The sequence below is a fragment of the Tauraco erythrolophus genome, chromosome 26 (genome assembly GCF_009769465.1).
Source record: "Tauraco erythrolophus isolate bTauEry1 chromosome 26, bTauEry1.pri, whole genome shotgun sequence".
NCBI classification, from domain to species: Eukaryota; Metazoa; Chordata; class Aves; order Musophagiformes; family Musophagidae; genus Tauraco; species Tauraco erythrolophus.
In genome coordinates this window covers 5,893,608-5,919,180 of record NC_141490.1, presented here as the reverse complement: position 1 = coordinate 5,919,180, position 25,573 = coordinate 5,893,608, and the positions used below count along the sequence as shown (strand labels likewise).

The 25,573-nt window shown below is 54.3% G+C and overlaps 1 protein-coding gene across 3 annotated transcripts; it reads left to right on the top strand.

The window, feature by feature from the left end:
* The first annotated feature begins 1,714 nt into the window (after nt 1-1,714).
* Nucleotides 1,715-20,404, top strand: ST14 (ST14 transmembrane serine protease matriptase). 3 transcript variants are annotated; one of them, XM_086626862.1, is made up of 19 exons: nt 1,715-1,771; nt 10,124-10,283; nt 10,513-10,640; nt 11,151-11,221; nt 11,917-12,077; nt 12,498-12,533; nt 12,818-13,055; nt 13,229-13,368; nt 13,763-13,860; nt 14,434-14,543; nt 14,747-14,877; nt 15,148-15,252; nt 17,163-17,270; nt 17,426-17,536; nt 17,738-17,866; nt 18,396-18,582; nt 18,709-18,983; nt 19,477-19,613; nt 20,164-20,404. In XM_086626862.1, exons 1-19 carry the CDS (start codon nt 1,715-1,717, stop codon nt 20,323-20,325), a joined length of 2,544 nt encoding a protein of 847 aa, XP_086482988.1. In that variant the 3' UTR covers nt 20,326-20,404. The 3 variants fall into 3 exon arrangements, with proteins under 3 accessions (XP_086482988.1, XP_086482987.1, XP_086482989.1); XM_086626861.1 differs by having other exon boundaries at nt 17,426-17,554; nt 17,747-17,866; XM_086626863.1 differs by having other exon boundaries at nt 12,498-12,537; nt 12,822-13,055; nt 17,426-17,539.
* Nucleotides 20,405-25,573: the final 5,169 nt, after the last annotated feature.

Below are 25,573 nucleotides of genomic sequence, written 5' to 3'. Positions count from 1 at the left end.
ATTATCCGCATCCCAGAGCGCCCGTATTTGCCTGGCACCTGCCCGAAGGAGATGAGTTGGTATGCTGAAGAGGAGAAATTTGCCAGAAACAAAAGAGCAGAGGTTCAGCTCGGATTAGCCACTTTATACCTAAAATATGCTGTTTCACTGGGGTGAAACAGTCAGGCTGGAGCACTTGCAGTCAGCCAGGTAGGGAGTGGCTGTAAAACTGGAGCGCTGGGCAGGGCTGGGCATCAGCCTGAGAGCTGAGAGCAGCTCCTGACATCAGCCAGCCAGGTGGTTTCAGCAGGCTGACTAACAAAGCCACCTTTTGAAGGGGAATACCTTCAATCCGGAGATAACTTCCTGCTGTGCCGTGCTCTGGGATGCTGGTAGCTGAGGGATGCGGGAGCAGGGAAGGCGGTGGCAGAAGTCAGAGCACAGACCTTACGTTGTGGTTTTCACCTAAAGATAAAAGAGCAGGTTCAGAGTCCTGGCACCATCTCTTTGTTTTTTTTCCCTGGGACGCAGAACTTGCGCTCTGCAGGAGACGTTTTAGAGTAAGGGGAAACAAAGGTAACCCAGCGAGCGGCATGCGAATCAGTGGGCGACTCCTGCTGCACCAAAAACAGCTTTCTGGGAAATTTAAGTGTTCAGATGCAGGAAAAAAAAACAGTTTCAGGGCTGGATGCAGTCCGTGTAAAGGGGTGGGACGGCCAGTTCAGCCTTCAGATAGATTGATGGGTATATCACTTGTTGGTGTAGACTCACATGTAGGACATGTGAGGGAAGATCCTTTCTAAGAAAGATCATGTTGAATCTTGATTTACTCTTGGATATGAGGTATCTAAATATTGGAGTGTGTGGAGCGAGTAATCTTTCCAAAAAGGGGAAAATGATGGAGTAAGACTGTCAGGAATGCAGATTTCAGTGTTGAAAACCTTCTTTCCAACCTTCATTTGGGGTTTGCTGCTGGTCCCTCCTTTTCTTCTCTGGAAAGAGAAGAATTTTGTTTAATATTAGACTTTGCCATCCCTGGGAGCTGTTGCTGGTGTGTGAGAAACACTCCGAGTGCCAAAGCTGGATGCACGTGCAATTTCTGCTGCACTGCTTGTGTGGCACATCATTTTGGTCTCCTCCGTTTGGTAGGAGATGGCTCATTCCTAAAGAGCTGTAGCCTAGCTGAGAGCTAGGTTTCAGGCTGGGATCAAGGGAATATTTTACTTTGGCAGCCCCCTCCATGTACCAGATGTTTTTTGGGAACAGCAGGCTTGTCACAGGGACTAAAGTGCCTGTGCATGCCGGGGAGTGCCCTTTTGCAGCGGGATTTCACGGCATGATAGTTGTCACCAGAGAAGGGGTAGGACCTTGGGTACATAAAGCTTTGCCCTAGGAACTATGTGCAAGTTTGGGATGGTAAAAGACAGATTTTTCCGGTTTAATTTACTAAAGCAAAGCACACGGCAAAAAGGTCTCCTTGGATGATGCAGAGCCTGCGCGGGGCTTTCGGGCACGGCTTTTCGGGCGCGTTTCCCTTCGTTTTCCCACGAACGCCCGGGGAAGTGGGAGAGGCGGGAGCCGCAGCCGGACACGGGAGGACTGGAGGGGGGACCCGCGGGGTGTTTCCGACTTCCCGTACTTGCCGGGAGCACGGAGAGGAGGGGCTGGGCACCGTGCCGAGGCCGGGAGCGCCCGCGCCATGGCGGCCTGAGCCGGCGCGGCAGCCGCCCTCGCCATGGAGCGGGGCACCGCGGCCACCAGTGCCAGCATGAGGTACAGCGCCCAGCTGCAGGTGAGAAGTGCTCCCGGTGCCAGGGGGGATGGTGGGGCTGTCCCAAAAGCTGTCAGCCTTTTGCCGAGCCGTCTCGTCCTCCGCTGGCTCCGCTTCCTTTGAGCCTCGCGGGTCGGAACCTGCCGGGGCGGCTCCGGATCCCTCGGGAAGCCGAGGAGCTCCTGCCAGCAGGTGAGGTCAGGAGAGCTCGTTTGCTGAGCCCAGCAGAGCAGGGAGAGAAAAACCAGCTTTGGGAAAGTGGAAATGGCCACCGGTTGATCCGTGCCGGCGTTACACCGCCTCGATGTCGGCGCTAACGTCGCTCCGAAGGTTTGGATTCAGCTTAAGCCGCAGCGTTCCTCGCTGGGGATGTGCGTGGAGATAAACCGCGCGGAGGTGAGCTGTTTGCAGGGCACGGGGCCGGGTTGTTTAGCAACAGATCCAACTCAACCTGTCGGAGCCATCGGCAGGTCTGGCTTTAACCGAGGGCTTTGGGGCTTCGTTAATGACCCGGTGCGTTATCAGCCTGCTTTGAAACTGGAGCGAGCCGAAGCGGCCGTCCCGGCTTTTTGTGTAGGTTTTCCTAGCTCCAGGGTCGGGCAGGGATTGTTGGTTTTGGGTTGCGCCTCCTGAGCTCGTTCCGTGCCACAGAGCTGTTTGAAAAATGGGCTTTTAGGTTAAAAAATGACAGCGGGTGCCTCCCGGCGTCTGAGGCTTGGCTTTAGCGGTTGTTATCTGGCAGTGGCAAAGGAGCTGGCACTTTTACCAGCCGTCAGAAAGCTGGCCTACAGCAAGAAAAAGTTTCCCTTGCCTCCAGCTCCGCTGTCCTGCGCGTGTCGGGCCACCGTGACTGCCAGGAACGGGAAGGAGATGCTCTGGCTGATAGTGTTCAGCTCGAGCTCCTCGTTCCCTGGCCGGGTCGGGGTGACACCGTTGCGTTCAGCCTGATCTTCCCTGCCTGGCGTGTTCGTAGGTTGGTGCTTTGGTGTGTCTCTACAGCAGGGCTGAGCACTCCAGCCAGTCCCTTCGTGCCAGGGCAGCGGCGTGCCAGGTCCTTCTCCCTGCTTCTGGATCGTTTTCCCCTCCTGCATCAGTTCAAGAGGAGCTGATCTGATCCAGGAGGACTTCCCTAAAGATGGTACCTGCCTTCCTGGCAGTAAACAGCCCAAGGAATTTGTCCTTCGTGGACCGACTGCCGTTGGACTTGGCTCTCTATAAACATGATGGTGGAGCAAATGTGAGTTATTTTGCCATCTCCTCCTGCAACAGAGGAGCTGTGACGATTCTCGGGCACGGTGAGGAGAAGCTACTCCTCTTCCTCGGAAGGAGCTTTTCCCTCGGGTAGTGGCTGATGGGTGAGCTGCTGCTCAGGCCAGTTTTGCTGCTGTTGGTGCCAAAGGCAAACAGGGAGAAGGAAGGCACGACAAGAAAAAGGCTGAGGCTGACCGAGAGCGCGCCAGACCTTTGCTCAGCAAACAAAAGATCACTTTGTCGAACCATTTAGGGAGCAGCGAGAGCGTTTTAAGGGCCGGGCTGTGGGGAAGGTGTGGGATGAAAGGTTCTCACCTTGCTCGGGGTAAAACACACCATTTCTATCCCAAGGCCACCGGGGCTTTGGCAAATAATGCACTGCCATCTCCTGGCGATAGGCTGGGCGGAGGAGGGAGCAGCTGATAGAGGTGGGTTTGCCAGACAAAGGCTTTGCCCGTTCAGAGATGCCAGCGTTTCCGCTGCTGTCGGCTCCAAACGTTCCGATGTCGTGGAGCAGATCCACCCTCGGAACGGTGAGAGTCGCTCAGGAGCGTGGGCGAAGCGTAAGGATGAGCGTGGAGCGTTGCGCCGAGGTCTGGAGCACAGCTGGTTTGGTTGGGCTGCTGGAGGGCGTTTTTGTTGCTCAGACCTTACTTTCTGTACCAGCAAAGATGGGAGAGTGTTTTAAAGAAGCTGCTTGCATCTGTGGGACGTTCCTTTCCTGCTCTTGGGACATAAGTGTGTTATAGGGAAGGATTTCATGGCTCGTAGCTCCGTGTATCAGGCCTGTAAGTGGCTTTATTTCCCTCTTCTCCCCAAGAATCGCGAAGCCTTAGCTGAAAAAGTCTCTGCTGCAGCAGAAATGCAGGTTTTTTGAGCTGCTGTGCCAATAAGCCTTTTGTGGGGCAGCAAGCCCAGCCCGTGCTGTCCCGTGCAAACATTAACCTCCGTTTCTTCTGTAATAAACCCAAAGGAATCTGGTTTCTCGTGTGACTCAGGATGGTCACAAGACGACTGAACGCCGTAGAGGATTGAGCTCGAAATTGGTGTGTGTGAGTTGTATCTTTCACTTGCCCTCTGTGCCTGGAAGGTAGACAATCTGGAGGACTCCGTGTCCTTTATTTCCTGCTCCAGATTCCCTCCTTAGTTCAGACGCCGTCGTTTTATAGTATCACTGCCCTAAATAAGGAACTGGAGATGAAAAATAACAACACTGGCAAAGTTTCCTCCGTGCTTTGCTGCCCATGGTGGGGCAACGCAGCACGAATATGCCTTACGGAAGCTCAGCCCTTGTGCGTGCTGTTTCCATGTATTTCTTATCAAGAGTAAGGAGAGAAGTGACAAGATTATTCGTATGGGATCTCTTCCCGGAGGAGCATCGGGGTTTGCAGCGAGAGTCGGTGCAGGATTTGATCTCAAAGAGTTGTGTGGCTGGACTTGAGTTAGTTGGGTGAAGCGAGTTGCTCACTGTGTGCACTGTGTGTCAGCAGCTTTTAGGTCTGTTTGTTTATTTTTTTTTTTTTCTTATGGGAAACAGGCTCTTTCCCCTTATGCCAGCACCACAAAGCTGATGTTAGCTTTCAGCGTGATCTGGGGAACCTCAGGTTTTGAAAAAATATCTTTCTTGGCTCTTTCTGCACTGCACAAGCCCATCCCACTCATCTCAAAGGCTGGAATGTCCCCATGCTCTGAGCCCAGCTTGCTGGCAGCGTCTTGAGCTGGTCAATGAGTCAGTGGACTTCATTCCTCTCGTTTCTCCTGTGATATTTGTTTTAGTTTTTATTGAACACCACCCGAGGCAGGTGTGGCTGGCAAAGGGGAGGTGGGAATTGCCTGTTGGACACGCAGGCTGGGATCTGCAGGGTGTAATTACCCAGCAAGAGTCTAGCCGCGTCGTCCCGTGAGTCTTCTTCATTTGAGACCTCCCCAGGCCACCTCCAAGTTTGTATTTTATGGATTCCTTTCCTTGGCCATGTACATTAGTGTCAGGCAGCGGGTCTTTTGGAGGGAGGCTGCCTTGGTTGCACACCTCCTCTTACCTTCCGTGATCTGTGCAGCTTTGGCCCTGAGTGGTCCAGTGGCAGACGGGCTGCGGCTGGGACGTGGTGAACGTCAAGGGAAGCAGCTGCGTCTCGGAGCTGCTTTGTGGAGAACAAACAAATTAACCAGTGGTGATAACGAAGGCCAGGAGCCCCATCCTCCTGTGGGTCAGAGTCCGGTGGACTACACACAGGCACTCAGTGAGAGATGGAGCACTTGTTTTGGAGGAGAGAGGAGCAGTGAGGGCTTTTGGTGCCTGGGACACATCACGCTGCCTTGCTGGAGCCACCACACGAGCCAGAAATCAGCCTCTGCGGGAGATGCTCATCCCAGATGGACCCTGCTTTGTGCGCAGCCCAGAAATCTTCTCGCTGGAGAGCCGTACTCTGGGGGACATCCTAACCTTTCTGGGATCCTTCTTTGCAAGAGGATACCTCCGCTTTCCGGTAAGCATCTCCAGTCCGGAGTCGACCGTGGCAGTTCCCACCATCCCCGCGTGCCGGCTGAATTTCCTGCTGACGGAATCAGTCACTTCTGCATCAGGTTTGGCCAGTCTGGCGGAGTACGGTCGCTGTCTAAAAATAAATCGCACGGCTGGCTCACAGAGGAGGAGTGGGAAGGTTTGCTTGTGCACAGGGCTTCTCTTGGAGATCTCTGCACGGAGGAGCTGCGTGCAGGAGCCCTCCAAGCGCTATATAAAATCTCTCTGTGCATGCTCCGAGTTTCCTATGGAGTCGGTGCTCCAGGGGAAACTGAGGCATGGAAGGAACGGGGCAACGTCTTTCAGACTTTTTTACTTGATTGGCATGTGACTTTTGTGCCAGGGCGCCAGGGCTGACTCCGTGACCAGAAACCTCTGGTCCTGCCGTGGGGAGCCCCGCGGTGACGGTGAGGGCTGAGCGAGGAGGAGCAAGAGGAAGTAACTGAACCTGTGACTCAGGCGGAGAGAATATCAAGAAAGGTTTTCTGTTACTAATGTTTATTGGAGTAGTTTCCTCGAGAAGGGCGAGAGAGTCAGAGCTTGAGTCACTTTGGGCTAGAGGCTGTTCCTCGGGGAATCATGGACAAGGTGAGGGCAGGACGCGCATTCGGATCCTCTCTGTCGCGACGGACTGTTCAGGACCCGCCAGGGAGACGTGCAGCAACCGTTAGCTGAAGGAGATTAAAATTGTCGTCGTCTTTCTCTTGATTTAACTGTGATTTTTCAAGCCTGTCTTGCTTTTGTTTCCATCTAGTTTCTGCTTGGCTTAGAGAACAGTATTTTTTCCCGACGGGCAGGAGCGGCAGCAGGGAAGGGAATGCGCAGCACGGGGAGTGAGCGGAGCGGAGGCTCAGCCGCCCCGTTTGGGCACAGACGAGCCTGGTACCGAGGTCAAACGGGTGCTGAGTGTGGGCAGGGAAGGTTCAGCCTCTTACTCAGAGGTCAGGACACGGGGCCTGAGCTGAAATCTTCCCGGCACAACCCGATTCAGCATTCCTGTAGTGCTTGGGGGATGCTTCAGATCCTTTGCCGTGGATCGAGACGAGAGTTTTGCGGGGATCGCTGTTGCTTACCCCGGCTGCGACACGCGACGGCTCTTCCAAGCAGCTTCCCCCAGGTGCCAGAGCTGGCTGAGGAATATAATGGTGTACGTTAGGGATGGGGATGGGAGAGGACGAGATCTGGAATACAAAACAGGTGGGAAACCTCTTTGGATCCATCTCATATCCGCCTCCAATCACTGGGTGATTTCTGGCAGGGAACAGTGTCAGTGGCTGCTTCTGCACCTTGCACAGGAGTAATAACAGACAAACAAAAATAACCTCCCCAGGAGGTTACTAATTTAATTAATAATTTGTATTAATTTTTTTCGCTCCTTTAATTTCTCTTGGTGCTGCAGGTGTTGCTGCCATCTCAGCTTTGGAGCAAGAACAAACTGACCAAGGCATGCTGCAAACTCTCACAGTTTTAAGGTCTTTCATCCTTTGAAGGATCTTTGACCTTTGAAGGTCCCTTCCAGCCCTAACCATTCTATGATTCTATGATTCTATGATCCTTTTTTTTTTTTTTTCCCAAGAAGAGCGGAGAAATTGCCTGAAGGAGGATCAGATGATGAGTTTTCTTGCGTAACTTGCTCCGGTCACACTGCAGCCCTGAAGCCTTGTGTGTTTTGGTATGCTGGAGGCAGAGGGGAGCTGAGTTTTCCTTGTGATTTAATCACTCTGATTAGTTCTAAGAGTTTTCTCTCTGCAAAGACACGACCTTTAGCTCCAAGAGGATGTTCAAATGCATCAGCCACAGCGTTATACTCTGATCTTGCACAGCAGTATCTCCTGCTTGCAGGTGAGCCCCATTTTTTTTCAGGCAGTTTGATGCAACTGCATTTTGGGAATTTTACAGAGGGCTGAAGGTACCCTCAGCCAAAGGGTTGTTTGAAAATAGGGTTTGAAAATAGGGTTTTCTTTGCAGAGGAGACCCTATTTCATTGTCCCCCTGTAACGTTACTCCTCTGGTGCAAGAAGCACTCAATCAATCCCTTTTTCAGGGAAGAAATGCCATCTAGTTGAATTAGTCTGCCAGGGAAGTGTGTTATTAAGGCAAAGATTTGACAGCTCTACCCCAAAAAATTGTTACTCAGATCACATAGAGTCACTGTCCTCCCCCTGCGAGCTGGGGTCAAGTGGTTCTTCCTCGCTGGCCCCGGGAAGTCTGGGAAAGCTGCTGCTCTCCGAACAGATATATCATTTAAGCCCCTGAGGTGGTTTTCTTGCCGCAGGGTTCCGCAGATGTTAGAAGAGAATTCAATACTTTTCTTTCTGCTGTGTTGGAAGTCCTGGGAAGGCTTGGCACTGCGAGCAGCCCCACGCTGGGATGGGGGAGATGCTTGCAAGATTTGGTTGCTTCTCTTTACCTGGTTTGGGGGGGATTTCTTCCATGATTTGGAAACCAATGGGAGCCAGATGGCTGTTTCGATGACGGTGCGTCAAACTGCAGCCAACCTTGATTTTGAGTGAAGACTTTCTTGATTCGGGACGTCTGTATGTATTTAAGCTTTATTTTGCACGTTTTCAAGTTTCCTTGGGTTACATTTTCACGCTTTTCCTATATGATCGTGGAAGCTGGATGGGAATCAGAGCCGTGGGATTGTCCTCTATGGCCCTGCTACAGATCTTTGGTTTCTTCTGGCGGTGGCTGGATGTTGGTGATAGACACAGCCTGGCACCTCGGAGACGCTGGTTTCTTTTTGCCCAGCTTTAGGCAGTAAATCAAATTTTCCTTCCCCATACGGTAGCAGAGAGCTGTCAAAGGATAAACTCCAGTTATCCTGAGAGCAGGTGGTGGGAAAACTGGTAGTTTGCTCTGGTCTTGGTGGCCTTCTAGTAAGTGTTTGCAGAGGATTAAATTTACAGAGTCCTTTACCAAAACGTAGGGTAAGGTGCCTGCCACGTCCCTTTCTTTCGTAAAGAGCCTCGGGCGGATGCTGCAGGGAGGAGAGGCTTCGGCGAGGTGTGAAGGGTGGGAGGAGAGGACGGAGATGGGGTGAAGGAAAGGGGAAGGATGCAAGTGGGAGCTGGGCTTCCCTGCAAAGCGAGGCTTGGGAAGGGTAAGACGGTGAAGATGCTGCGTCTGAGGGAAGGGCAGCGAGGACGGCTCATCGCCGGGGTCCGCACGGGAGTGCGGGGGGCTCGGAGGTCCAGCTGTCGACAGGATGTCCTTTGCTGGTTGTTTTTCCTGACTTTTAGGGGCTTGTGGCATTTGCATCGAACCAACCCCAGCTGTTAGTGTGTGTTTGTGTCAGGAAAGGCAACGTCATGTTTGTGGGGATGACGTTAACCCTTCCAGAGCTCAGGAATGCATTTAAACACAGCGGGATTTGTGCGAGTCGGCAGTTTTGCCTTGCGATGTCCTTTGCTGTCGGTCCGGAGCGCCGTGCCGCTGCCCAGGAAGCTGCCAGCTGCCCGGTAAAGCTCGGGAAAGGGGAAAACCAGAAAAGTGGTGGCTGGAAAGGCGAAATGTCCTGGTGGTTTGGGCAGTTTGCAGCAGGCAGAGAGCCCTTCCTACCCGGGGGAGGCACAAGAGGAAAGCAGATGTGGGCTGCGCGTTCGTCAGCTGTGCCGAGAAGAGGAAGCGCGGTGGTAGCGGATGCGGATCCAGCCCCCCCGACATCTCCCTGTGCTGAGGATGCTCTTGGCTGCTTGGCATCCTCTGAAAACATCTGGATCTGCGGCTGTTCTGGTTCTCCCCCTGGGTTGGAGGCGCAGGGACATGAGCAGGGCAAGGGTGGAGGGCAGGTAAGGCAAGGGTGCCCGTGGCACCGAGGGCTTCACAGCTGATGCCTCTGCAACGGAGACCTTCTTCTTCATCACCCGGCCCCGCGCGGGGTGGTGATGGCAGCGAGAGCTGCGTGTTACGGGTGTCATTCCTCCTTCCTGGCCAGCTGCCTTGAGGACCTGCTCTTCATTAGCCAACATGCCTTGTCCTGAGAGCCTGGCTGGTCGTGGGATGTCTTTTAGTGTTCGTCTTTGTTTTTCCATGTATTTCTTTTAATTATATTTGTGCTGAACGGGAAGTCCCAAGCAGAGACGCGCGAGGGTTGCGTTGGCTCGGGAGACATCCAGAGAGTCGTGCAAACGTAACAAAGGAGGAAGTAGCTCGGTTTCTTCTTTTACAGGAATGCTATTTATAGCGTGCTGTGCCCCACGAGCTGCGGGTGACACACCTGCCACATAGCAAGAGCTCCGGAGGGGTGAATTTTTGTCCGTAGTTTCATCCACTGGTGGGTTTCGTCTTGGAGGTCGTGGGCTTGTGACCTACTGCGGTCACAGCCGGACGTGTGGACTCGCCCCTGAGTTTACTTCAGCTGATCACTGTGTAGTAGGTCCAAAAAGGAGTTAGGCGTGTGTGGAAAAACAAAGCAGAAGCCTTCAGGGTTTGTCCTGCCGTGGTGTGGAGACGCCGACACCGAGGCATGGCTTGTGTTCTCGGTGTTGGGGAGCCGCTGCGGACAGGTAGCTCTGCTCTAGGCTGCTTGGTGGTTGGACCTCTCCAAACCAGGCTTTGGGAACGGCCTTTCCAACCTCCTGCCTTCTCTCCTCTCCTAGGACATGAACAACCAGGAGGAAGGGGTGGAGTTCCTCCCTGTCATGAACTCCAAGAAGATGGAGAAGCGCGGCCCAAAGCGGTGGGTGGTCGTCACCATCGTGCTCGTTGTTTTCCTCCTCATCTCCCTCGTCACCGGCCTCTTGGTTTGGCACTTCAAATGTGAGTATGACGTCTGGTGGGTGGTGGTGTGTAGGGCGATACCCCGGGAGCATATCCACATGGAAAAGCTTCGTTATCCGGTGTTGTGCCTTCTCTAACTCCAAGAAGGCTCCGGGAAGTGGGGGGACACCATTTCCACCCCCCTACCCTGATTGCTGTCACTGGGGACCTGCTGTGCCACGGTCCCAGCCCTGACCACCCTTTCTGCCTCTGGTCCGTTGCCTTCCAGACAGGAACGCGGCCGTCCAGAAGGTTTTCAATGGCCACTTGCGGGTTCTGAACTTGGACTTCCTTGATGCTTACGAGAACTCCAGCTCGCCGGAGTTTGTCATGTTGGCCAAGAAGGTGAAGAGCACGGTAAGAGGTTTCTCGCATCCCTCTTCCTGCAAGCAAGGACTTTTTCCTCTTGCCCCGTGGCCGCGGGAATCTTGCATGGAAGACTGCTTGGAGCTTTCTCGCTCCTCTTGGCTCTCCCCGCTCGCTGTGATGCCCTGGGCTGGGTGCAGGGAACCTGCCTTTAAGGTGGGTCTTGGGATCACGGCTCCAGCCCAGTGCCACGGCATCGTGCCCAGTGCCGAAGCCGTGGCTGGTCTTGCCTTTCCCCTCAGACTCGGGTATCTGTTGTGCTTCCCTCGGGGGAGAGCGGGGCGAGCTGAGTCAGAGCAGGCTGTGGTGTGCAGGTCTGGGCACTTCTGGGACTCTCCACTCTGCTTCTTCCTCTCTTTGGCCACTGCAGATTCCTGCAGCCAGGGATGCCGGGTATGTGCCCTCATTTTCTGCAGCAGGCTGGAAGCTCTGTCTGTCTTTTTAGCCTTTTCCCCTTCCTCACTCGTAGACGTGCCGAACACCCTTCTTTGGACCTTGCAGGTGGAGGATATCTACAGGAGTCATGGAGATATTGGCCCTTACCACAAAGAGACAGTGATAACTGCGTTCAGGTGAGTGTTAGGCAGTGCCTGAGCCCTGTCTGGGAGCGGAGGGGAGCGATGGGATGGAGGCACCTCGGCAGTCACCCCGAGAGACACAGGAAAGGGTGGGCAGTGAAAAGCGACCTGAGGACGCGTATTGTTTCCTGCCAGTCCTCGTCACTCTGTGCTCTGCCTTTGGACAAGGGCGTGGAGTGACAGGACACGGGGCAATGGCTTTAAACTGAAAAAGGAGAGATTTCCATGAGATCTAAGGAAGAAATTTTTTATACTGAGGGTGGTGAGGCACTGGCACAGGTTGCCTATAGAAGCTGTGGCTGCCCCATCCCTGGAAGCGTTCCAAGGCCAGGTTGGATGAGGCTTTGAGCAACCTGGTGAGGTGGACCCACATCAGGGGGATTGGAACGAGATGATCTTGAAGGTCCCTTCCAACCCAAACTGTTCTGTGATTCTATGTCTTGGGAAAATCAAGGTATGGTGCAGTAGAAGCCCCATAAACTGCAGTGGGTGGTGCCTGGCAGCTTTGGAAGTGACTCCCCGGGGCCTTTGCTGGGAACAGTTTGCTTAACTTATCATTGAGACTCTCCCTTTCCCATGGCCATCCTCCAAAACCAGCTCATCGAGTAGCCTGGCCCCTTCTTCTACTGATACTCGAGCCCTCCTGCATCTGTCCTTGCTCTCACCCCATAATTACCCTTTCCCGGCAGCGAAGGCAGCGTCATTGCCTACTACTGGTCAGAGTTCCGCGTCCCCAAGTACCGGGAGAAGAGCCTGGACAGGGCGATGGGGGACAAGCAGAGCCTGGTCCAGAGGTGGAACCCCCGCCTGCGAAACCCCATGCTGAAGGTGGAGTCGGTCGTCGCTTTCCGTGAGTGCTGGCCCCGCCGTCCCTGGGCCTCTGTGTGGGACTGGGAGGGGACACACATTTCTCTGGAGGGGTCGCAGCCCTCCCTTGGGTGCCTTTGGTGGTGGGGTGAGCGTAAGGTGCTGCTGAGATGGGGTGTTCAGACTGGGGGGCTGCGTGGCCGCTCCCCTTCGCTCCAACGCTCTGTGTTCTCCGCTGAGCCCATCTGGGGAGGGACAGGGATGAATCCTCCCTCCTGCAGAGGGAAAAGCTTCATCACTCGGCTCCCCAGAGCCCAGGGGGGAGCAGCTTCCTCTTGGGTCTCTTCCCCAGAGACCCCACCAGCAAGGCCGGATCAGCGTGGGGTCCCGGGGACCCATGCAGCTGTGAGCCCAGAGACTTTCCACAGCCCAAAGATGACACCACCTCTCTTTTCTCCTGCAGCTGCCGACCCCAGCATCGCTCACTCCTCTCGGGACAGTAAGTCCAGTTCTTCTTCAGTCTCGTAACGGCCTCGTTGGGGTGGTGGTTTCATCCAGGTAGACCTCTCTGTGCTGTTTGGGGCTGGTTTGCCATTATCTACCAGCCGTGGGTGGCCCTGGCTGTCCTTCCCCAGCATCTCGCTTTGTAGATGCACCTTGAGAAGCTCCATGCCAGAGACATCTGCCCAGGGACAACCCGCAGGCAGGGGAGGAATTAGAAGGGGAAGGCAGGGCAGAACCTCTTCATCCACCTGGTTAACTCTTTGCTGCTCTCCTGGGCAGATAGCTGCGTGTTTGCCCTCCACGCCAAGGAAGGGGAGATCACCAGTTTCACCACGCCGGGCTTCCCCAACAGCCCCTACCCCAACAACGCGCTCTGCTACTGGGCGCTGAGGGCGGACGCCAACTCGGTCATCAGCCTGACCTTCAAGACGCTGGAGCTGGAGCAGTGCACGGATGGTGGTGACTACGTCAAGGTGTACGACTCCCTGAGCCCCGTGGAGCCCCACGCTTTGGTCAGGTGCGTGTCCCCGTTGGGTGTCCGGATGGCGCCGAGTCCTGGCACGAGGTGACCGGGTGATACTGAGCAAGTCCTGCTGGTAACTGAGCTCCTGGCCCTGCTGAGAGGTGATCTGTGCTGCTTGAGGTTCTCTCCACCCTGGTGTCTAACGGATTTTGTCCTTTCCTTCCTAGGCTCTGCGGGAATTACGCCCCTTCCTACAACCTGACCTTCCTGTCCTCCCAGAACGTCATGCTCGTCACGTTGGTGACCAACAAGGAGGGGAGGTTCCCCGGCTTTAAGGCTGAGTTCTTCCAGCTCCCGAAGATGAAGGGTGAGCAGAGGCCCCCGCACCTCAACTGCAGAAAGGAGGTGCAGCTGTGGCTGCGGTCAGTTTGCCAGGGATGTTTCCAGGGCCAGGAGATCACATCTTGGCACCCCTTGCCTTGCCCGTCGTGGCTGCTGTAACGATGTCCCCTGAGGAGGGCAAAGTAAGAATTAGGTTGGATTAGACATGCAGATGGATGGATGCAGGAAGCACTTAATTGAACTCCTGGGTTCTCTCCCAGCCTTGGAGCAGAGCTGCTCTCTCCAGAGATGGACTTAACCATGTTAGAGACCGTTGCATCTGCCTCCCTCCCTGCCACGGGCGATAGCCAGCTGAGCCTCGGGGAGACCACGGCTCTTTACGTCTCTAACCTGTTTCCATCTTCTTGCTGATCTTCCAGGCTGTGGTGGGACTCTGAAAGGAGAGAGCGGCACCTTCACGACTCCCTATTACCCGGCACACTACCCCCCAGCCATGGACTGTGTCTGGAACGTAGAGGTGAGACCAAGGGGCCTCTCGTTGCCTTAATTAGTCTGTCACATGAACTTGGTCATGCAGGACACCGGGCAGGTGAGCTGGCAGCAGATGCTGCCTGGAGGTTTGGGGTCTGGCACGACGGGAGGGAGGCTTCAGGAGACGGTGCCAAAGGCAGAAGAGGCTGGGAGAGGCCTGAACCCTGCGTGATGCTCACCGCAGCCCCTGATAACCACAGCTTGGCACAAAAAGAGCCTGTGGGCTTTGGGACAGGCCAGTCACTTGCTGGCAAAACTGGTGGTGGGGGAAACCTTCTGCCCTGGGAGAACAGGCACTGTGGATGGAGGTCTGGCTTCGACCCCTGCTCTGTGTGCTTTTTTTTTTGGATCTGGGATCTTGGGGTCAGCAAGCCAAGCAACTGTCTGAAGTCAGGGTGAGCAATAGTGGCTTGTTGGGAAGGTGTTCCTCTTTCTGCTGGGCTTCTTTCCTTCTTCAGTTACCTTCTGTCCTCCCCCCAAACCCTTTTCCCACAAAACTTAGTTGCTGTTTTCCGTGCTCCGGAAAACAACGTGCCGCCGACTCTGCTTCCTTTCGCAGGTTCCCTCTACAAAGAACGTGAAGGTGCGTTTCAACATGTTCTTCGTGCTGGAGCCAGGGATCCCAGTCAGCTCCTGCACCAAGGACTACGTGCAGATCAACAGCACGAGGTGGGTGTCAGGAGCTCCGTGTGGCTTTGGCCACACGGCACCTTCTGCCTTCCCTAAAACTTGCCGTGGGAAGGAGCACGCCGGTGCTTTTTGGGGTACGACGAGGCAGGAGGGTGCAGTGGTGCTCGTGTAAGTGATTCCTGACCCTTTGTGCTGTTCAGGGGTGGAAGGTTTCCTTATCTTTGCTCCCTCTCTCCCGGCAGGTACTGCGGGGAGCGTTCCCAGTTCGTGGTGGCCAGTACTACCAACAAAATAGAGGTCCGCTTCCACTCGGACCGGTCCTACACGGACACCGGCTTCTCTGCCGAGTACCTGTCCTACGACTCCAGCGATCGTGAGTTGAAATCCCGAGGCTATGGGGAGGGAAAATAGTTTGCCTGAGGTCTGGAGGCTGCCACGTAAACTGGGAAGCGTGCTTTTCCAGGGGGATAGGAGCACGTCTTCTTTTCCCGCAGACCTCCTCGTATTCCTGCTCTGTTCTGAGGAAAAGGTGTTTTTAACGCTGGATGCTGCGAAGCAGCACAGGGAACGTTGTTTGCCTTGGGAAAGGGACGCAGAGGGGACGGCTGGAAGTCTCACGTGTCGTTTTATCCCGTTCTCCCAGCCTGCCCTGGCAAATTCACCTGCAACACCGGCCGCTGCATCGACAGGAGCATGCGCTGCGACGGGTGGCTGGACTGCGTCGACGGCAGCGACGAGAGATCCTGCAGTAAGGCTGTCCTTCCTTCCTTGCTTTTTTTTGGATTGGTCCCAGCGTGGCTGTAGATGTTTGCCCTCAGCTCCCTCTGGATAGCGTTGGCTTGGTGCTGAGGCTTTGCAGATCCTGCTCCTCCGGGCTGGAGCGAGCAGCGCTCGGCGCAGGGATTGTTTTGGGATCCTTTCCCCGCACAGGAGTTATGGGTTCGTGCTAATCTAGCCCTCTCCCAGTGGGATCTCCGTCCCTTTCCAGTCCCTCCCAGCTGGGAATGTGTTTTTCCACTTAATCCCTCGTGGCTGTCACGGGTTTGACCGAGCTGGGTGGTATAAAGGGATGTATTTTCCACCAAACGTGGAAAACCTGTGTGATACGCGAGTGGTAGTCCTTGCACAACAGTTTCTCCTCTGGGATTAGCAGAGCTATCCCGTGGATTCTGTTATTGTCCAGGGTCTGGGGTTAATGGGAGGGATGGGGTCCCCTGGTTTGGGGACCTGGTTCCCAGCTAAGGGGCTGTATCCCGAGGAAGAGCGTGCTGCTGGCTGGGCTGCCAGCGCCAGGATCCGGGAATCTCCGGTGCTTTCCCGCTGGTTGTAGCAACCCGCTCTACGGGTGTAACGGCAGCTTCAGCCTCGCTGCCTCAGCCATGGCAGCTCTCCGGGGAATTGGGTTCTCCGGAGCAGTGGGAATGTGGTGCCATGGCCTAAACGTGTTCTGGATGGACGTACACGCGCGGGGCCCCGAGCTGCCGGGGTGTTTTCTGGTGTCGTGGGGAGTTTTCTGGTGTCCGGGTAGTGTTTTCTAGTGTCGTGCAGGTGTTTTCTGGTGTTGTGATGTTGTTTTCTGGTGTCATGGTGTTGTTTTCTAGTGTCGTGGTGGTGTTTTCTGGTGTCCTGGTAGTGTTTTCTGTTGTCGTGATACTGTTTTCTGGTGTCAGGGTGTTTTCTGGTGTTGTGGTGTTGTTTTCAGGTGTCCTGGTAGTGTTTTCTGGTGTCGTGATATTGTTTTCTGGTGTCGTGATGTTGTTTTCTGGTGTCAGGGTGTTTTCTGGTGTTGCGATGTTGTTTTCTGGTGTCGTGGTAGTGTTTTCTGGTGTCCTGATATTGTTTTCTGGGGTTGTGGTGTTGTTTTCTGGTGTCGTGATACTGTTTTCTGGTGTTGTGATGTTGTTTTCTGGTGTCAGGGTGTTTTCTGGTGTTGTGATGTTGTTTTCTGGTGTCCTGGTAGTGTTTTCTGGTGTCGTGATATTGTTTTCTGGTGTCGTGATACTGTTTTCTGGTGTCAGGGTGTTTTCTGGTGTTGTGATGTTGTTTTCTGGTGTCGTGATATTGTTTTCTGGTGTCATGATGTTGTTTTCTGGTGTCCTGGTGTTTTCTGGTGTTGTGATGTTGTTTTCTGGTGTTGTGGTGTTGTTTTCTGGTGTCCTGGTAGTGTTTTCTGGTGTCGTGATATTGTTTTCTGGTGTCGTGATGTTGTTTTCTGGTGTCGTGATGTTGTTTTCTGGTGTCAGGGTGTTTTCTGGTGTCGTGATATTGTTTTCTGGTGTCGTGATGTTGTTTTCTGGTGTCAGGGTGGTGTTTTCTGGTGTCGTGATGTTGTTTTCTGGTGTCAGGGTGTTTTCTGGTGCTGTGATGTTGTTTTCTGGTGTCGTGATATTGTTTTCTGGTGTCGTGATGTTGTTTTCTGGTGTCCTGGTGTTTTCTGGTGTCGGGGTGTTGTTTTCTGGTGTCGGGGTGTTGTTTTCTGGTGTCGTAGTGGTGTTTTCTGGTGTCGAGGGGGTGCTTTCTGCTGCACTCGTTCCCACGTGTTTGCACATCCGCTGGGAGAGCTTCCCAGGTTTTCCCACGGCAGCGGATGGGTCGCTGGTGGCTCCGCAGGTGCCGTGGCAGGTTCTGCGCCCCTGATTTCTCCCTCTGCCTTTGCAGCCTGCACCGAGCAGCAGTTCCAGTGCCAGAACGGCTGGTGCAAGCCCAAGTTCTGGGTCTGCGACAACGTCAATGACTGCGGCGACAACAGCGACGAGCTGCAGTGCAGTAAGTCGGGAGGGAGGGCTGCAGGAGGGGGAGGATGGGGGCTCACGGCGTGCAGTTCGGAGAAGAAAAGACCAGGGAACAGGCAGAAGGGAGAAGGGCACAGCCGTGTGCTGGAGGTGCCGTGGGATTCGGCTCAGGAGCCGCTCTTCCCGCAGGCTGCTCGGCCGACAGCTTCAAGTGCAACAACGGGAAGTGCATCCCCGGCGCGCGGGAGTGCGACGGGACGGACGACTGCGGCGACGGGAGCGACGAGGGCAGCTGCAGCAGCGGTGAGGACGGGCTGCACTGGGGACCTCTCCTCAAAATCCGCCTCTTGACGCATTTCCTCGTGGCTGGACGTGCTGGCGTGTGGTTCTTCTCACGGGGTGGCAACGTCCTGGGGATGGGCAGAGTTGGCGGAGGGCTCCTCAACGGCGTGAGCTCCCCAAAATCGGGGCTAACCCCTCTCCTTTTCGTCCTGCCTGCAGCGGGTCGCACCACAGTCACCTGCAAAGACTACACGTACAAGTGCCGCAGCGGGCGCTGCGTCAGCAAACAGAACCCGGAGTGCGACGGGGAGCGGGACTGCGAGGACAATTCCGACGAGGAGAACTGCAGTGAGTACCCCGGGGAGGGGGGAACACGGCTTTCTGGGCTGGGACTCTTAGAGAAAGATTGAAGTGTGGCAGAGTGAGCCCCTGGGTATTTCTGTGCGATGGATTGATCTGAAAACATCCCAAGCGTTTTTTTTTAACAGTTTGTGGAGTGTCTGTGCTGTTCCAGAGGGCTTATCCAGATAAATACATGGATTTGTCTGCGCATTTACGGATTTGGCCAGTAAATATTTTTGCCAATTTAGTGTTTGTGCTCCTGTGCTGATAGCATTGGTCAATCCTGACATGGGTAACGGGGCTCTTGTTACCCATGAGAGAGGTAGAGAGGTGGTGGATGCTCCATCCCTCGAGACGTTCAAGGCCAGGTTGGACGAGGCCCTGAGCAACCTGGTCTAGTTGGACTAGATGACCTTTGAAGGTCCCTTCCAGCCCTAACCATTCTATGATTCTATGAGAGATCCCGTAGGAACACAAGGGAGGTGTTGAACGGGAACAGGAGTAACCGAGTGCCTCTTCTCCTTCCCCACCCCAGGCTGCGGGATCCGCTCCTACACGAGGAAGTCGCGGATCGTCGGCGGGCAGGACTCGGACGTGGGAGAGTGGCCGTGGCAGGTCAGCCTCCACGTCAGGGGCCAGGGCCACGTCTGCGGCGCCTCGCTGGTCTCGGAGAGCTGGCTGGTGTCGGCGGCGCATTGCTTCGTGCAGCTGCAGGGCATCAGGTAGGCGGGAGCCGCGTCGGGGACCACCAGCTGTCGGCAGGACACCCTGGGAAGTGTTTAGGATCACGAGCTAGCACGTCCCTGAGACGGAGCCTCACCCTGCCCTGTGTTTGGGGGCTCGTGCAGGTACTCGGACCCCAGCCTGTGGACAGCCTACCTGGGCCTGACCGACCAAGGCAACCTCAAAGATGCCAACGTGCAGACGCGGAAGATCAAGCGCATCATCTCCCACTCCTACTTCAACGACTACACCTACGACTACGACATCGCTGTGATGGAGCTGCAGAGCCCCGTCAGCTTCTCCTCCGTCATCCAGCCCATCTGCCTGCCCGATGCCACCCACCACTTCCCCGTGGGCAAGGACATGTGGGTGACCGGATGGGGTGCGACCACGGAAGGAGGTGAGAACTGGTGTTGCCTTGTGAATTGGGGCTGCCTCGATGTATTTTTGCGTGTGGCTTTAGGGGAGCTGGCTGGACACGGTCGGAGGCACTGGAACAGGTTGCCCGTAGAAGCTGTGGCTGCCCCATCCCTGGCAGTGTTCAAGGCCAGGTTGGATGAGGCTTTGAGCAACATAGTGTAGTGCAGGGTGTCCCTGCCCATGGCAGGGGCGTTGGAACTGGATGATCTTGGAGGTCTCTTCCAACCCGAACCATTCTATGATTCTGTGACACAATTTAAATGTGTTTTTTAGCTTGCATTGGGACTGGAATCAAAGGAGATTGCCCTGGGAGTGCCCAAACTTAATGTCTTGGTTCTACTGGAAAAGGGGTGTTAGGAAAAAGCGGGTTGTTGCAACGGGGGATGTACCTGGAGATTATTCGGTCGTTCGGAGCCTCAACGAAGCGCACAAATGCTTGTACTTACATTGCCTCCTCCTCCTCCTCCTCGCAGGCAGCGGAGCCTCCATCTTGCAGAAGGCAGAAATCCGGCTCATCAACCAGACGGTGTGCAACCGGCTGCTGGCGGACCAGGTGACGCCGCGCATGATGTGCGTGGGGATCCTGTCGGGCGGCGTGGACGCCTGCCAGGTGAGCCAGCGCGCGGGTTTGCGGCCGCTGTCAGGGGCCTTAGGAAGGCAGGGCTTTCTTCTGGCACTTCCACTCACATTGCCACACTCAACATACAACAAATCTGCGTGGATCCTCCTCGGTTTGGACAACCAACAAAGCAGGAATGGGCGCGAGCAGCGAATTGTGTCAAAACGCACGACTTAGTCTCAAAAAAAAAAAACGCAGGACTTAGACTCAAAAACGTCCCACCAGGTAGGAGCACAGTACCACCACACTCCAGTTTATTGCTTAGTGAGACAGGTCAGTGATTTAGCTCTGTATTCTGGCACTGGGATTCTTATTGCCATACTGAAATATTTTTTTTCAGATATATATAGGGGGTGTGTGTGTATATATATATAAAAAAAAAAAAAAAAAAATTTTTATTTATTTATTTTCAGGGAACCATATGAACAGGTGACTTAGGTGATTTTTTTTTTGAATGGAGTTAGTGCTCGTTTTTGTGCTTTACTTTGCATTATGCCAATGTACTGGGTTGGTGCTTATGCTACTGTTTGTTTCTGTGCAGGGAGACTCCGGAGGTCCCCTGGTCAGCGTAGAGTCCAGCGGGCGGATGTTCCTGGCCGGTGTGGTGAGCTGGGGCGATGGCTGCGCGCAGAAGAACAAGCCTGGAGTCTACAGCCGGGTCACCAGCCTGCGAGACTGGATCAAAGAGCAGACAGGCCTTTAGGGATGCCCACATCCCTGCCTGGATGCAGACATCTCTGGTACACCACTGGCTGGAGCCCAAATCAGGGACACTTGGTATTGGCATTTGCTCCCGGCAGCACCCAGCCTCTACTGTGAACTTGAACCCTCCCTCTACCTCGCCGCAAGCAACTGGGACTCGGTGTGCACATGGAACAGCCAGAGCCAATGGTTTAGCATTGTCTTTAATAATGTTTGGAGTATAAGAAGTTTCCCTTGGTGGGTAAACTAGCACAGCTCTCATGAACAACTTGCAGGAAAAGTCATTCAAAATACATATAAAATAAAAAACTTAATAAATAAAAAAAAAAAAAAAGAAAAAAGACAAACACTTTGTGTTTTTAGAGGCAAACTTTATTGGGGCAGGTTCAAAAACAAGCTTTCAGAATATATTCTAAGTCCTTCGTTTGTTTTCAAACTGCCATCCGCACCCCTTTCTCTGGTCTTCAGTCGTGGGGGGGGGGGAAAGGAGGACTTACCTTGGTTTGGGGGGGATCCTCTTCAGGATCCCTCCCTTGGTGGTGTCCCACGCTGTGGTCTCCTTCCGTCCTCCGTCCGGCTTAGCTTCTGGGCGCACCGACTCCAGGGCTGTGGGACTGAAAGAGAAAAGTTGGGCTGAAAGATGCTGTTCCTCACCCCCACGGACACAACGTGCAGGTCTCCTTGCACAGATGCTCATTTGTCTTCTGCCTCAGGAGGTGTTACCACCATGTGCCTTAACACTACACGCTGTGGTTGAGCTGACACATTGGCTTCTGAGCTCCAGCCGCATGAGTTGGACTGCGGTCAGCATCCTCCTCTTCCTCCCTGTGACATGGCAAGGGCTTTGCTGAACACTGTCCTGGAGCTCGTGCCCTGCAACACCACCACGGGTTAGGTTTTTAAGAGTGGTGCCTAGCACAGCTTTCTTATTTTTGTCAATCAAAGTACAACAATGTGACTTGTTAACGTCCTAATTTTATTTCCTTTTTCTGTGTAGCCCGTTCCCTGCCCCAAAAGAGCACACTCCAGCTGAGTTCTGTTAGCCCCTTCCTCCCCTGTAAATAGGTTGTTTTGTAAAACTCCACAGAAGAGTGGAGAGGCTCTAATAAACTGGGATATTTTCTAATACTCCAGCTGTGTGGTTCTTTTATGAGCTTCTGTGCAAGTCTTCTTGACCTGGGAAACCTGCAGCAGATACCCCATGCTAATGGAGAGCTGAGCTTCTCCCAGTAAAACACTTGAATCCTGTACCCCTCCCATAGAGGGCAGCTCCACCATGCTGTTTTGGGCATCCTTAAGGGAACAGCCACGTGCCAGTGTTTTTGGAGTCCAGGGAGATCCAGGACTAAAGCTGCGTGTCACACAGAGCAGTTCTGGAGGCAGCTTCCTCCCCTAGAAACCTGTAAGAATCACCCCCACAATCCAGCACTCACCCCAGCACGTTGGCATCAGGCTGGCAGGAGCTGGAGGAGGCCACAACGCTGAGCTGTTCTGCTTTCCGTGCCTGCTGCTTCCCTCCAAAGGTAGGCAAACACATCCTAGGGAAAAAAGCAGGAAAAACCCTCAAATAAGTTTCCAGCACCCAAACAAAGTCCAGCCTGGACATGTGCTTTGCAAATCTCACCCTTGAGCCCCAGAGGCAGCGAGGGCTGGTGAACTGGCACATCATCCAGGGTGCACCAGAAGCTGGGCTGAGGGCTGGAAAGGGGGTGGTTGTGCCCCAGATCCCTCTGCAGAGAAGCAAAGTTAAGGACCATTTGAATTTCCACACTTACACAATGCTGCAGCAACTCAAAAAGAAGTGCTTGCTGTGGTCGCTCGCTGACCCCTGAGCTCTGCCACAACACTGGCACGTGGGTGGACCTGCAGCAGCTGCCGGGGCTGGGCTGGGTGCCCGGGTGTCCCCACAGCCACAGCTCTCTGCTCCAGCTGAGTTCTCAGCACCACGCTGGGGAGAGAAAGGCTCCTTCTGGTACAGTCTCCCTGAAACCCCTGGCAAAAGGGGCTGGTAAAGGGCACGTCAGGCTGCGACGTCGGGGGCACCGCATCTGCTCTCCAAGCCAAGGGCTGAGCACTTCCAAGACTGGAGGAAGACACTTCTGGCTAAGGCACGTTGCAGATGGTGCACGTGAGCAGCAAGACATTGGGCACGTTGCACGGATGACTAGTTTGCCATAGAGGCAAGTTCATCCCTAAATTCCTGCAGGCAATAGGTGGGTAGTGCTGGGCACCAAAAAGGACTCACCAGCCACGTGCTGTCCAGAGCCAGGAGCCGTGCAGGGCACCTCTCTTGCCTGGAGAGGATAAACAAGAGTTTCCAGTGCTGAGCAAATGAAAACACAGAGGGTTTAATTCCACAGCGTCCCAGTTTGCAGTTAGCCCCCTCAGACACATGCCCCACAAAAGACTTCCCCAAACTTGAGGGCTGATGGATGATGTCCAGGAGCTGCCTGGAATAACAGGGCACCTGACTGAGGCACCATATCCATGGACCCTGAAGTCACACACCCCCATCCCGGCCTCCTGGATTCAGCCAAAACTCAGCCCAGAGACCACAGGGCTGCATGTGCCACACCAGCCACCCAGCTCGTGGCAGGTTTGCAAACACCAGTTCCTCCATGTGTGACTCCAGGACCTGTACACCCCACCCAGAGAGAGCAGCACTGCTAGCTAAATATCCCAGCCCAATCCAACCCACCTCCCGGGGGATATAAGCCAACCTCACAGGGAACCTGTCCCATTTTATTTTCTCCTCACTTTGTCTTACATGCAGAGGTCCCAGCATCACACTCACCACTGAGGTTTCCAGGCTCCCACGTGCCCAGTCCTGCCCGCTGTGCCCTGGGGCATTTCATCACGTCATCAGTTATAGAACAGTCCTGCCTGGACCGGGCACAAAAGGAATAAACCAGCTCACCTGAAGGCATCACAGCCTGGCAGTTGGCCCTGGCACCTGCACACGTGGGCGTTGCAGCAGGATGTTTTGTCACCTGCTGAGCACAAAACTCAACATTTACTTGTCTTCCATTGCTCCTATACACTTGGGATCCTGCCTCAGCCAGGAGGGTATCCGGGCTGAGTGAGATGAACACAGGAGATGCTTTTCCAAACAGGAGCATGAATCCTGAGCAAGCAAAACCAAGACAGGTTGCAGCATCACCCACCCTGGTGATGTCTGACACGGTGCCTCTTTTCCTCCCTAAAAGCCCCGATAACAGGCTGGCACCAAGCACATGGTGGGTTTTGAGGGAGCCAGCTCAGTCCCAAGCAGCCCAGATCCAGGTCTTAGCAGAGCTTCTCAGACATCACTCAAGATGGGCTCTACACGGAGTACCATCTGCCCTGAATTATGGGGTGGAGGGGGGAATTTCTTAAAAGCCTTTTTGGCTCAGGCATCAAATTCATCCTTGCTTTTGCCAGCACGGTTCCTTTACACCCTAAACACACACACAGCCACTCTAGAACAGAAGATTTCAGCTGGAAAGGACCTACAACAACCATCTAGTCCGACACGTAACTGAGATCCAATTACCTGGGAAGACTGCACTCGCTTCTGCTCTGAGCAACATCTCAAATTGGTGATGAAGGGCTCCTTCCTCCCACCGCTGCAGCTCACGGTGTCAGTCCAGCTGGAGGAGGGTGATGGTGAGCCTTGTGTGACATCAGCAGATTGATGAGGGAGAAGAAAACACCGCGTTGGCTCTTGGCATCGCGTTGGACGTGTGTTTACTGTGCCTGTAACTCCAGAGGAGTCTTGTTTGGAGGCTTGGCAAAGGGGATATGGAAGCAGCTGTTGGGGGAAGAGCCAAGAACGTGAACAGATGGCTCAGCTACGACTCCAGTGTCACCTTCCCCTTGTCAGAGAAAGGCCAGTGCCCTCAAACCTGCCTCCAGGGTTTGATAACCTGGTCTGAAGGACTTTTGTACAGAGAAAGGAGTGAGTGCAATTCCCCCTGGAAGAGGGAGGAAAGTGGCATTACAACGACCACTCTGCCCCAAAGCTTTGCAAGGACTCACTGCTTTGAAGTGGTGCCATAACTGCTTTGGTTCCCTCCTTGCCCAGCTTTTGTGCTGTCTCCCGAGGGCTGCTAGACCCCAACACAGAGCTGCAACTCCCTCCCAGCTCACACAAGCTAATATTAGGGGTGTCTAGAACCTCCTGGCTGGTACAGCGCTCTGGTTTGCTCTGGTGAGGCTTGGATCCATCCAAAACCAACAGGTCCTTTTGCTATCACACAGCTATTTCACAGGCATGTCCCTCTCCACCAAGGTAGACTCTTTCCTTCAGCACCTAGGTGATGACCACCTTGTCTCCCAAGGGCCCAGCACACCTTGTCACCACACAATATTAGGACAGAAAACACCTCCTCGTTGGAAGAGACAATTCCAGAGCATCAGGGGAACCAAGAGTCACCCAGCACCAGGTCAGAAACACTCAGCAAACTGGCCCACCAAAAGGTCTGCTTTGCCTCATGGCAACCAATGCAGCAGGACTACTCAGAAATGGTCTTCAGAAGGATTAAAAATAAATAAATAGGCAAGAAATAATAAAAAAAACACCACCAAACAAACCACCAGCCAGGTCCCTCAGCTCAGACCCCACTAGATGTCCCTCTCGGCCAAGGCATCAGAGCTCCCCAGGCATCACCAGGAAGGAGGTCCAGGGAAGCAGGGAAGAGGCAGGTCTGCAGGCTGCAAGCCCCAGACCCCTCTCCCGAAGGGCAGAGGCGAGGGAGCCAAGAGGAGAAAGAAAGAATGAGTAGGCAGGGAGGGGAAACAAGTGTAGGCAGTGATGGAGAACTGAGCCAGGAGCTCGCAGCAGCTGGCCTTGCCTGCAAGGTGCCTAAAGAGAGATATTTGTGGAGAACAGCAGCTCTGAATCAGCCTGGAAAGTCCCATCCCTCAGGTTAAAGGTCCAAGCCTAAGAGTTCATGATGGCCAGCAGCCCACTCGATTTTTTATTTCCCCACCCTGGTCCACCAGCAGTTCCCAAACTGTTCCCCCTCTGCCTCAGCACCCGTTTCCCATTAAAAGCAACCAGTTGCCAGACCTCAAACACTGCCTTTGGTGTGGTGTGTTTCTGATGTAGCACACGGGATTCAGGCAGCATCAATCCGGCCCCGGTTTGTACTCCGAGATGCTGCCCAACAGGGGATGGGAACTGCCAACGGTCACACCGAGAAGAGGCAACACAAGGGGCTTGTGTAATCCAGCAGCAGCTCGGAGGTGGAGGAGAGAGTCGGGCTTGT

Coding starts and splice junctions, on each gene's coding strand:
- ST14 (XM_086626861.1), top strand. CDS start 1,715: ATGGAGCGGGGCACCGCGGCCACCAGTGCCAGCATGAGGTACAGCGCC. Junction 1,772..10,123: donor GGTACAGCGCCCAGCTGCAG/GTGAGAAGTGCT, acceptor CTCCTCTCCTAG/GACATGAACAACCAGGAGGA. Junction 10,641..11,150: donor CCAAGAAGGTGAAGAGCACG/GTAAGAGGTTTC, acceptor TGGACCTTGCAG/GTGGAGGATATCTACAGGAG.